Source organism: Pseudophryne corroboree, chromosome 1, assembly GCF_028390025.1.
Source record: "Pseudophryne corroboree isolate aPseCor3 chromosome 1, aPseCor3.hap2, whole genome shotgun sequence".
Taxonomy (NCBI): Eukaryota; Metazoa; Chordata; class Amphibia; order Anura; family Myobatrachidae; genus Pseudophryne; species Pseudophryne corroboree.
The window spans coordinates 666,019,887-666,032,901 of NC_086444.1; the positions used below are offsets into that span (position 1 = coordinate 666,019,887).

At 44.9% G+C, this 13,015-nt stretch overlaps 1 protein-coding gene across 8 annotated transcripts in view; it reads right to left on the reverse strand.

The window, feature by feature from the left end:
* PTBP3 (polypyrimidine tract binding protein 3) overlaps positions 1 to 13,015 on the reverse strand; it is a 415,749-nt gene that overhangs the window by 331,410 nt on the left and 71,324 nt on the right. For 2 of the 8 annotated variants that reach the window (XM_063914707.1, XM_063914709.1), the window contains exons 2-3: positions 5,806 to 5,878; positions 4,185 to 4,329 (exon numbers count right to left, since the gene is read on the reverse strand). The exons of 2 other annotated variants lie outside the window; for them this stretch is intronic. In XM_063914707.1, the coding sequence (XP_063770777.1) occupies positions 4,185 to 4,190 (6 nt within the window). In that variant the 5' untranslated portion in view covers positions 4,191 to 4,329; positions 5,806 to 5,878. Of the gene's footprint in view, positions 1 to 4,184; positions 4,330 to 5,805; positions 5,879 to 6,368; positions 6,421 to 11,016; positions 11,210 to 13,015 lie in introns of those variants that run through there. 4 more of the 8 variants (XM_063914703.1, XM_063914704.1, XM_063914702.1 and 1 more) reach the window with 4 other exon arrangements.

The window sequence follows — 13,015 nt, forward strand, 5'->3', positions numbered from 1 at the left end:
GTGAGCACTTTGCAACCACCACAGGAGGGACACTCTGGTTCCTGGGGACAGAGTTATTTTCCGATGTAAATGCAGATGGGACCCGGACCACTTGTCCAGAAGGTCCCATTGAAAAGTCCTTGCATGGAACCTTCCGAAGGGAATGGCCTCGTAGGCCGCCACCATTTTCCCCAGAATTCGAGTGCATTGGTGAACTGACACCCTTTTCGGTTTTAGCAGGTCTCTGACCATGTTCTGGATGTCTTGGGCTTTCTCTATTGGGAGGAAGACCTTCATTTGTTCCGTATCCAGTATCATACCTAGGAATGGTAGTCGAGTTGTCGGAATCAACTGCGACTTCGGTAGATTTAGAATCCAACCGTGTTGCTGGAGCACTCTCAGAGAGAGCGCCACACTGCTCAGCAATTTCTCTCTTGATCTCGCTTTTATCAGGAGATCGTCCAAGTATGGGATAATTGTGACTCCATGCTTGCGCAGGACCACCATCATTTCCGCCATTATCTTGGTGAAAATCCTCGGGGCCGTGGAAAGTCCAAACGGCAACGTCTGAAATTGGTAATGACAATCCTGTACAGCGAATCTCAGGTATTCCTGATGGGGGGCATATATGGGGACATGAAGGTACGCATCCTTTATGTCCAGAGACACCATAAACTCCCCCTCCTCCATGTTGGCTATTATTGCTCTGAGAGATTCCATTTTGAATTTGAATCTTTTTATGTACAGGTTTAGGGATTTCAGATTCAAAATCGGTCTGACCGTACCGTCCGGTTTCGGGACCACAAATAGGGTTGAATAGTAACCTCTTCCCTGCTGGTGCAGGGGAACCTTGTTATCACTTGCTGTATACACAGCGTTTGAATTGCAGCTAACACTACATCCCTTTCCGATGTGGAAGCTGGTAGGGCCGATTTGAAAAATCGGCGCGGGGGCACCTCCTCGAATTCCAATTTGTAACCCTGGGAAACTATTTCCAACACCCAGGGATTCAGGTCCGAACTGACCCAGACCTGACTGAAAAGTCGAAGACGTACCCCCACCTGTGCGGACTCCCTCAGGGGAGTCCCAGCGTCATGCTGTGGGTTTTGGAGCAGCCGGGGAGGACTTTTGTTCCTGGGCACCTGCCGAAGCAGGTGCTCTCTTGCCTCTGCCCTTACCTCTGGCGAGAAAAGAGGATCCCCGACCTCTTTTGGACTTGTGCGACCGAAAGGACTGCATCTGATAGGGTGTTGCTTTCTTTTGCTGTTGGGGAGTATATGGTAAAAAAATTGATTTACCTGCTGTAGCTGTGGAAACCAGGTCCGTCAGCCCATCCCCAAACAATACATCACCCTAATAGGGTAGTATTTCCATATGTTTTTTGGAATCCGCATCACCCGTCCATTGGCGAGTCCATAAGGATCTTCTCGCTGAGATAGACATGGCATTGGCCCTAGAAGCTAGCAATCCAATGTCCCTTGAGCATCCCTCATAAATAAGACTGCGTCTTTTATATGGGCTAGAGTTAAGAATATAGTATCCTTATCCATAGTATCAAATTGATCTGTCAGCTCATCTGTCCAAGCTGCAATTGCGCTACACACCCATGCCGACGCAATCGTCGGTCTTTACACAGCACCCGTATGAGAATAAATACACTTTAAGGGAGTTTCTTGCCTGCGATCTGCAGGGTCCTTAAGGGCCGCTGTGTCAGGAGACGGTAGCGCCACTTTCTTGGACAAGCGCGTCTGGGCCTTGTTCACAGTGGGGGGTGATTCCCAAATCTCCCTGTCCTGCTTAGGGAAAGGGTATGCCATAAAAATTATTTTGGGGATCTGCGGTCTCTTATCCGGAGTCTCCCAAGCTTTTCCAAAGAACTCATTTAATTCATGAGATGTGGGAAAATTAATAATCTGTTTCTTTTCCTTAAACATGTGTACCCTTGTGTCGGGGACCGAGAGTTCATCCACAATATGCAACACATCCCTTATTGCCACAATCATACACTGAATGGTTTTAGTCACCCTAGGGTGCAATTTTACTTTGTCATAGTCGACACTGGAATCAGAATCCGTGTCGGTAGTAGTGTCTTGTGTTAAGGGACGCTTTTGAGACCCCGACGGGCCCTGTGAGTCGGTCCAATCTGAGGATTGACCGCCTGATGTCCCCCCTAAACCAGCCTTATCAAGCCTTTTATGTAAAGATGCCACACTTGCATGCAACGTATGCCACATGTCCATCCAATCTGGAGTCGGCACAACCGACGGGGACACACCACTCATTTGCTCCACCTCCTCCTTGGAGAAGCCTTCCGCCTCAGACATGTCGACACACACGTACCGACACCCCACACACAGGGAGTTACCTATAAGGGGACAAAACCCCAACCAGGCCCTTAGGAGAGAGAGGGAGAGTATGCCAGCACACACCCAGCGCTTAAAAACACTGGAATATATGACCAGATAGCGCTGTTATATGTATATAATTGTAATCTCCACTCACTGCGTCGCCAAAGTGCCCCCCTCCTCTTTTTTCCAGCCTGTGAAGCTCAGCAGTGGAGAGAACAGTGAGCCAGCGTTTCCTCATGCAGTCTCTGTGGAGAAAATTGCGCTGGTTAGTGCTGAGGATTAAGCCCCGCCCACCCGACGGCAGGCTTCGGTTCCATCAACTTTCTATAGAAAAATGGCGGGGGTTACCGGATTTACTGTGCCACAGCCTAATCCATGCTTATCAATGCCAAATATGAGGAATATTGCTGCCCAGGGCGCCCCCCCCTGCGCCCTGCACCCTTCAGTGCCTGCTTGTGTGTGTGTGACTGGGAGCAATGGCACGCAGCTTACCGCTGCGCGCTTACCTCATGAAGATCTGATGTCTTCTGCCGCCTGAAGTCTTCTTTGCCTCCTCATACTCACCCGGCTTCTATCTTCGGCATCTGTGAGGAGGACGGCGGCGCGGCTCCGGGACGAACCCCAGATAAGACCTGTGTTCCGACTCCCTCTGGAGCTAATGGTGTCCAGTAGCCTTAGATGCAGTGCCCAACTTAACAAGCCAGCTCTGCTTCTCTCTCCTCGGTCCCACGATGCAGGGAGCCTGTTGCCAACAGGACTCCCTGAAAATAAAAAAACCTAACAAAATTCTTTTTCCACAGAAAACTCTGGAGAGCCCTCTGCAGTGCACCCATTCTCCTCTGGGCACAAGATCTAACTGAGGTCTGGAGGAAGGGCATAGAGGGAGGAGCCAGTGCATACCCATAGTCAAAGTTCTTTTTAGGTGCCCTATCTCCTGCGGAGCCCGTCTATACCCCATGGTCCTTATGGAGTCCCCAGCATCCTCTAGGACGTAAGAGAAAACTGGAAATAAATAAATAAATAAATAAATAAAAAATAGCCGGGCCGGGTCAGGGAGCCAGTTGTTAGGGTCCAATGCTGGGTCCCACCCGGTAAGGACCCGTTTCCAATTACCGGGTAGGACCCGGCATTTGCGATGTGAAAGGTGTATTAGTGACCTAGAAAGAAACTGAGGTATTAATGATCTCTATGTGACATCAGGGAGAGGAACAACAAAGGAAAAAACAAATGCTTGACACTTGGGGCAAACGCTCAGGGTTGCAGGAGTAGATCTCATGACCAGCTGCTTCTCCCATGGACAGCTTTATGTGGCTTGCTCGTGAGTTAGTAGTCCCAAGCATCTTTTGTGTTATCCTTGAAGGAAAATCTGCAAATAACAGAGCAAAGCCGTGGGCAAACGCTAGTTCAGTGGTTCTCAAACTGTGTGCTGTGGCACCCTGGGGTGCCTCAGGACACTTGCAGGGGTGCCCTGGGTTGGTGGTCCAGGACCAATTCAAATTATTAATGGTCTATGTAATAGGCAAAACCAGTGCTTGTGACTTCCAATCATAACATATGTGGACAAACATAAGCAAGTCTTGTCACTTACCACACAACTGAACCTAAGAATAACATATAAACCCAATTTACTTAATTTAATATTTATTTTTCAATTTCTCAGTAAGAAACCTTTGGCCTAGGGGTGCCATGAAAAAAATCTGATACTCTAGGGCACCATGGTTCAAAAATGTTTGAGAACCACTGCGCTAGTTGATAAGACAATAAGAGGATCATTGCCAGGTAATGAAACATTGTATTTATTCACAGTTACTGCTCTACTAAGGAGTAACCGTTGATCTAGAAAAAAAATTCACTCACGCACATAGATGTAGATCACTAAGCCTGACATTGTACATGCGCCTCTGTAGCATCGTATGGCATTTGAGGGTCTGCAATTCTTTCTACCACACTGTCCTCAATCTTCCCAAGTGCCATGCTCATAGACCATGGCACCAATCAGCTCCTAAAAGAGGGAATTTGAGGAAGAATAACAAAGAATACCATTAGGCATAATAGCCTGCAAGTTGCATGCACTAGCACAGATTTGCCAATTTAGCTGCTAGATTTAAAGCATTGATCATTTAAAAAGAGGCAAACTCAACCTAGTGTTGCCTTTTCAATTATTGCCATTTCTAGCTTGTGAAAATGTCAGAATTAAAGATATCAACCCAGGGCATCAGTATGTACCCCTAGGAACCCGTATGCAAGAGGGTGGTCCCGGTGGAGCTCGTGCTCCAGGGGCCTGGACGGAGATCAGATATCTGACAGGGGGCGGATCACCTGCTGTGCCTGAAGCACATAGAGAGATCAGTGTCTCCAGAAGAAAGCATATTGTGTGCAGAGCAACAATTGCGAATCCGCCCCCAAACTATTCCCCCGTATAGAGGCACCAATCTCTCAGAGTCAGCACGTTATTTGCCCCCTTGTCGGATATCTGATCTCCAGCACCCTGTGAAAGTGAGGAGGAGGAGGGGGAAGGGGGGTCTGACTGAGAGGGAAGTGTGGTGTGAGTGGAGGAGTTCTGTGTGAGTTTGATTGTGGGGGAGAACTGTATGTGTATGAGGGGAGAGGTATTATGTGAAGGGTGAGAGAGCAGTGTGGGGGGAGATCAGAGAGTGGGAAGAGCTGTGTGTTTGTGTGTGGGGAGTCTGTGCTGTTGGAGATCTGTAGGTGTTTGGGGAGGGATATTGTGTGAAGGGGAAGAGCTGTGTCAGGGGATCTTTGTGATTGGAAAGAGCTGTGTATGTGAGGGGGGGGGCCTGATTGAAGAGGGTGATGTGTGTGGGGGGGTCAGAGTGATGGGGTATTGCTGTGTGTGTGTTTGAGGGGAGGTGAGCTAGGGTGGGAGAGCTGTGTGACAAATGTATATATGGTGTCTCTTTAATATATATATATATATATATATATATATATATATATATATACACACACACACACACACACACACACACACACACACACATATTAATATGGCATTGAATCAGTGTTTTGCCTAGGGCCCTATATGGTCTTAATCCGGCTCTGGAATAATGTAAGTAAGGGGCATCATTCTATGGCACAGTGTTCAGTGTGGGCATTACTGTGTAGCATAATGTGAATAAGGGGTGCTATTACGTGGTATAGCATAAATAATGGGCACTACTGTGGTGTAATGTCAATAAAAGACACTACTGTGTGGCGTAATGTGAATTGGGGGCAGTATTGTGTAGCTTGTGAATTTTGGGCACTACTGTATATGTACCTTAATGTGAATTGGGGGCATTATATTCCAGTACATAAATTATAATGTAACATTGCTTATATTAATGTTATATATTTGCGAGATTACTTTAGTGGGTTAGACTATATCTAGCCCTCCATGCCCCAGTTTGATACTGCCACTGATGGTTATTTTTTATTTTCAGTTAATTTGCTGCAACATGCTGGACACGCTCCCTACCTGACACAATTGGGGAGGCGTGGTTAGTATACACATGTTCCGGCCACCATGGCTGCATGCTACACCTCTGCCCCTGTGTGTAACAGAAACAGAAAATTGGCAGTAGAGTGCACATGTAATTCATTGGTTACAGATGGAGCCGCGCTCAACTGATGCGGCTCCATCGCATAGCGGCGTTCCTGGCGTGACTAGGCGATCCGTCCACCTAGTCATGCCGGGAGCGCACAGACATGCTCCCATTCAAGTGAATGGGGCGCGTGCAGGACGCAGTGGTAGGTACGCCCAGGCACAGATGGAGTCACGATTAGCGTGGCTCCATCTGTGTGTCTTTTCTGCTGAAAACATGAATGCATGTTTTACTGATGACACTTTCAACTGGCATTTTAAAAACACTATACTGCTGCCCCAGTACAGATACCCACACTATGAAATTAAAAAGGGATACACTGCTCACAACCACTAACTACTTTATATTATTATTAGTTTATATGGTACCACAAGGGTTCAGCAGCACCTAACAAAGTACATAAACAAATGAGCAAAACAATAGAACAGTGACTTACAGTACAAAAGAATGTAGGACAAGTACATGGTATATAGACATTGCTGCATCAGAGGGTTAGGTGCCGTTGGAGTAGAATATAGTCTAAAAGAGGGAAAGAGGGGAGAGGGCCCTGCTGTTGAGAGCTTACATTTATCTACCAAATAAACTGCATAAACAACAGTCACATGATGCTGTCACCTGCACCAAACAAAGAATACAAACATAAGGATATCATTTTTAAAAAGGAACCATGAAACTATAACCGTAATTTTTAGCGCGTTACAAATTTTCATAATACACATGTGCTCATTAAACGGGTATGGGTCATTGGGTCGGCACACATTAGGTCGACATGCATCGGATTGACCACTAAAGGTTGACAGGGTGTCTAGATCGACAGGGTCGTTAGGTCGACATGTGCAAAGTCGACAGGTCAAAAGGTCGACATGGTTTTTTGACTGTTTTTGGTGTCGTTTTCTTCGTACATTGACGGGGACCCCAATTAGTACACCGCTTCGCTCGCCATGCTTCGGGTAAGGTGCCTCGCTCCGCTGCGCTCCCCACAGATTACCGTTCCCATTAGTAGTCCACATGGATTGTAAAGTATGAAAAAGGTAAAAAAATGAAAAAGGAAAAAAAATCAAGTCAACCTTTTGACCTTGCACATGTTGACCTAATGAACCTGTCGACCTAGACACCCTGTCGACCTTTAGTGGTCGACCCAATGCATGTCGACCTAACAACCGCAACCCCATTAAACATATATTAAAACATTCTATATTATTTTCGGGTGTATATTTTGCATTATTTTATAAGTTATATAGTTACTATAGATAAATGTTAGTTTTGTAATGTATATGGATTTACTAAGTTTCATTAGATATTAAATTATTAGATTAGTGGTCTAGTTTTAATTAGTTTATTAAAATTATGGCTTAGAGCATAAACGGAAGAGGATGAAGCTACTATAATGTGCTCTACAAAAAAAGGACAGCTGTAACAAGGGCTATGACATAATAAAAGTGCACAGATTGTGTGCCATTAAGGTAAATAAAAGCAGCAAACAACAAAGACAAAACATAGTTAATAGATGCAAAGGATTACAGCCATCACCAACACTTCCACTTTGCTATCGAAAAAGAAAGAAAATAAAACATCATCTCTGCTTAGCTAAAGGAAGGGGGTGCGGTGGGGGGGGGGGGGGGGAATTAATTGCAGAAACAAATTGTTTTGGGCGGCTAAAACAAACAAATTGTACCTATTCAATTGATGTTTTTCACCCATGCACATCACGCATGTCGTGCCCAAACAGAGGGTTTAGCAGCGTAAACCGGCTATGCTTCAGATATAGAGGGTTAGGGGGCCAAGGTAAGTAAACTTATCTTTCCCTGTTGAGATTATAACTATCGGGATGCTCTGGCCGGTATTCTGACCGCAGGCCAATGAATTCCAACCCGTCTATACCACCTCTATGCTATCTTACATAGTCCCCCAAATAGGGCTCTACATGATATGATAATTCAAACATATTGTGAGTGATTTTACAATGTGGGGCTTATATGCACAGAGGTACCTCTGTGGTCACTAGTTCTGAAAATTTAAAATAAATTAAATGTAAGTAATTTAATAAAATAATCATTAACATTTATTTACATCGCTCCACCATACTTTGCAGCTGATTGCAACTGTTAACAAAAGCATTCATAGAACAATTGGGACATTACTAAAGACATTAGACCGGCCCTTCATGCAATCTTAAAATCCAATTTTTAATCTTGTTTACAGATGTAACACTTCCAGAATGTATATTACCCCGATTCCATTAGTGACCAAACCCACATAATTTAAAACTGAAGGTACTGTAATTAATTTAGCAGATTTCACCATTTGAACTGCCGCATCCGGTTATACAATGACAAGGCAAACACACCCTTGCCTGTCCTTGCAGCACAAAAGAACATCGGATATCAAGAGAAAGAAAAAATTGCTTTACCAAGCAATTACTGCTGGAACACGTCTTGCATTGGACCGGATTCAGTAAGGATTGAAAATTCTGCTAAGTAGCAGAATTTGCAGTCCTTTGGATCGCATGCTGGGCGCCGACCATCGCTGGGCAAGGCCGCCCAGTATGCTATCAGCCCCGAAGTTACATTATTGTGGCATTCGAAGGGTATTTTATTTAAATAGCAAACCATATGCAAAAATATAGTTAACTTGCTATGAACAATTTTCCTTGCAAACATTATTTCTCTCTCTCCTGTTGTAGCCTCCCGCTATTCTCTAACCAATGCCTTGGCATACTTCCTAGCTTTGAAAAATCCAATTAGGTAATAACCTCATTACACCCCATATGACAGTATTTAGGGGGGGGGGAAAACAGTTATGAAAATGTAGCCTTATATGTCCAACACTGATGCCTGAAAATTTGTTAACATAATTAAGGGCACTTCATTAGTATTTTATGCCCCCAGTATTTTAAAATATCTCAATACTGTCCAAAATAAGGAGTCTATTTACTAAGCCTTCGAGATAGATTAAAAAAAAATTGTTTAGGTGCTAATGAAAATTTAATTCAGGGTATTTTGGGGTTGCGGAATTCAAAATTGAAAAGTATTTTTGAGATAAGGCTAAGTTCCCTATTATGAGGGTACATCCATTAACACCTGCATGTGGGCGCTACCAAAACATTTCAGAAGATGAGACATTCAATTGTTTTGTGGGCTCCCAAACCTAATGGGCACTCACCAGTGCAATTCAATTGTTTACCCCCTTGGGGGGGGGGGGGAGCATGAATGCCCATTAGTACCAGTTTAAGCCTTGCAAACCATCTAAACCAGTCTAAAGGTCCTGACTAGGGCGCTAAAATGTGTCCCCCCCCCTTGCATGAACATCCGAACAATTGAAATGTTCCGTCGGGGCGACATCTAGTGGTAGCTCTGGGGGGAAATTATTGAATTCCCCCCTAGGTGTTCACTCTGCGATCATTATAGTATATTCCCCCTCCGTATATAAGTGATGGGCCACTGTCAGTTGGCAGTTGAGCGAGTCATGTGGCTATTCTGGTTTTCTTGATTTTAGTCTGTATATCTAAAAATTAGATCCAATCTAGCAAAACTGATGCCAGATTTGGAATCAGCACCACAAAGTTACCCCAAAATCGCACTATTATGATTAGCAATAAAATTAGTGTTAATCAGTTTTATTATAACAATGTGGGAAATTCAATTGCTTTTATCGTGGCCTCCGCTATATGGCAATTCAATTGTTCTGCCGTTTCGGCACCTACAAGCCACAAAGGACACATATTTTCTCGCAGCCTCCTGAGGTGCAAGAAAAAAATGTATGCAAAATCTGTATTTTGGATGCCCAAAGCAGGACTTTAGACAGGTTTATCCATTTTATGCTGCTAAACCCTGTCTGTTTGGGGGCGGAATGCGCGATGTGCATATGCATCCAAACAACTGAATTGTGACAATTGTTTCCATGTTTAGGAAATACAATCATTCCAAGCATTCTTAGCATTATGCAAACGCTTAAAAGGCAATTCAAATTGTACCCAATTATTTTACGCACAGTAACAGGACTATTTACTGCAATTTATTATTTCATTTTTGTGCCCCCCCCCCCCCCCCCCCCCCAAATAATTCAATATTACCCCACATTTCTCATTTTCGGGCAAAAACACAATCTGGGTTAAATTTCTGGAGACATGTGATTTTGTGATCACGACTGCGAAAAGATTGCACTTATCTCCGATTTTGTGGGGAAAAAAACCAGATAATGCCGGCTGCCTCCAGTTGAACAAAACTCAAAACAATTACATTTTATCTGAGCTCATCTAAAAATTTGCTACGAGTCCTAAAAAGGCAATTCTGTAATATTTGTTTTAGTTTGCCTACACATACCAGTATTTAAAATATAAGAGCAGATGGAAAGCTTTAAAATGCACAATACACATGCAAAGTGTATGTGTGTATTAAGGAACGGAATAAAAACATCCAAAATGTACATTTAAAATACAGACTGGCTGACTACCTATGTACATTTAAAATACAGACTGGCTGACTACCTTTTCAATTATTGCCCAGGTACATTGCTCCACCAATCCTAAAAGATTGACCACTGTACGTTCTTTTATTTGGGAAGCGGGTAAGATACCGCCGCACGGGATCCCGGCGATCACAATGCCGACTCCAGAATCCTACACAGCGGTACAATGCTGTTGCAGGAATACCAGCGAGGTAGGTGATTCTCCCTGTATGGGTGTCCACGACACCCACAGAGGGAGAATATAACGTGGCGAGCGCAGCGAGCCTGCAAGAGGCTTACTAGCGCTCACCTCGCTGCTGGCATACTGGTGGCCGGGATGACGCTGTCAGTAAACAGATGGCCAGCATCCCGGCCATCAGTAGTTCATACCAAACCCATTTATTTTAGTGTATAACTGCCATGGGGGGGGGGGGGGGGGGGAATGGGTCAAATCCGTACTTTACATAATTCAGGATTGAAAAGAACCCGGTATAAATTTGTAACCCCAGGAACTAGCCAGATAAAATATATGAACATATACAGGCCCCACAATGTAACTCCCAATGACGTCTCACATGCACAAGTGTAGAAATCCATATCATGTTAATTAGACTTAGACTTGTCATTAGCACCAGTACCAAAGCAGGAAATTTGCTGGGATCCTCCGTTCAGAGCAGCTTGCTTGGCATCATCAAGATGGAAGTGCAGTGGTTGAAGGTCCAGGGCAACCTGCTTTAGCCATGTTTTCTTTGGCGCATCACGTGCTATTTTCCATCCACCCAGGCGTGTGTTATTTAGGCACTGGTATATGGTATTCTTTTAGGCTCCATTCTGCAAATATGTCCGAACCACTTTAGCTTTACCATGTTAATTGAATTGCACAAAAGTCTTCTATTTGTAGAATCCACAACTAGAACAGTACTTGCCCGAAAGAACCAAAAATATAGGTCATCACCAGTTATATTCAAGAAACATGGTCAGGGTCGGCTCCAGGCACGCTCCTTAGGAGCGGTCGTGCAGGGCGCCAAGTCCTAGGGATGGCCGGTAGCCGGACGCAATGTTAAATCAGCCACCAGCCCGTCACCCAATCTGAGCTCACGGACCAACAGTGGCAGCTGCTGCCGAACCGCGGGCTTTGACTGGCTGACGGACCGGCAACTGATTTCAGGCAGGGTGCCGCCGGAGACGAGACTGAGGGGCAGGAGAGGCACACGGTGCGCTCTCCTCCCCTTACGGCAGCAGCAGAAGGACGAGTCCGGCGGCGGTGAGCAGCGCTACAGGGGGCACGTGTATCTGGCTCTGTGGGGGGCATATAATGTGTATCTGGCACTGCTGGGGGCATATAATGTGTATCTGGCACAGCTGGGGGCATATAATGTGTATCTGGTACTGCTGGGGTTGTATGTGTATTTGGCACTATTGGGGGCGTATGTATATCTGACACTGCACTACTTGGGTCATTATGTGTATCTGACACTATACTGGAGACATTACGCGTAAAGTACACTACTGTGGGCGTTATGTGTAAGGCTCCTAATTGCGTGCGTAGAGGGGGGGTGAAAATACATTTATTTATAGTCTGATAATATAAAGTTGCGAGGCCACTTTTCCAGAAAGGCGCACGCATGGGCGGGAGGGGGGGGGTGGGGGGACTTTGAAATTTTCTTGCTCAGGGTGCTAGGAGGCCTGGAGCCGGCCCTGAACGTGGTTCATGTCTGTCATACTAAAAGTTGCTAGCGTGCAATCAACTCTGAATGACCCCCATTGGGCTTAATTCAGATTTGATCGCAGCAGCAAATTTGGTAGCTAATGGGCAAAAACCATGTGCACTGCAGGAGGGGCAGATATAACATGTGCAGAAAGATTTAGATTTGGGTAGGGTGTGTTTAAACTGAAATCTAAATTGCAGTGTAAAAATAAAGCAGCCAGTATTTACTCTGCACAGAAACAAAATAACCCACCCAAATCTAACTCTCTCTACACATGTTATATCTGCCTTCCCTGCAGTACACATGGTTTTGCCCATTAGCTAACAAATTTGCCGAAGCGATCAGATCTGAGTTAGGCCCATAGACATAACATCAGTAAATGTATTTTTACAGCTCTACAACCAGGTTAAAACTCTGCAAAACTGAGCATGCACCGCAATGCGCAGGCGCATCGTACGGGTACATAGAGGATCGGTGCTGAGCGATGAATTTAACGAAGAATCTTTTTGCACAGCCGAACGCAAGGTGATTGACAGAAAGAGGGCATTCATGGGTGTCAACTGACCGTTTTCTGGGAGTGTTTGGGAAAACGCAGGTGTCAATTCCGGGACCAAAAAGACTGGAGTGATCGCATCGGCTAAGTCCAGAGCTACTCAGAAACTGCACAAACTGTTTTTGTACCGCTCGGCTGCAAAGGCGTTCGCACACTTGCAAAGCAAAAATACACTCCCCCATAGGCGTCGACTATCTAATCGCAGCGCTGCAAAAAGTTGATAACGAGCGATCAACTCGGAATGACCTCCAATGTTTTTAAGAATTCATGTGTAAGATAGGCTTGTATATTATAATGCTACTTTACATGGACTGAATTTTGTGATTTTTGGCAAATCGATTAAATTAGGTTGTGATTGCAGTTTGGGAATAATTT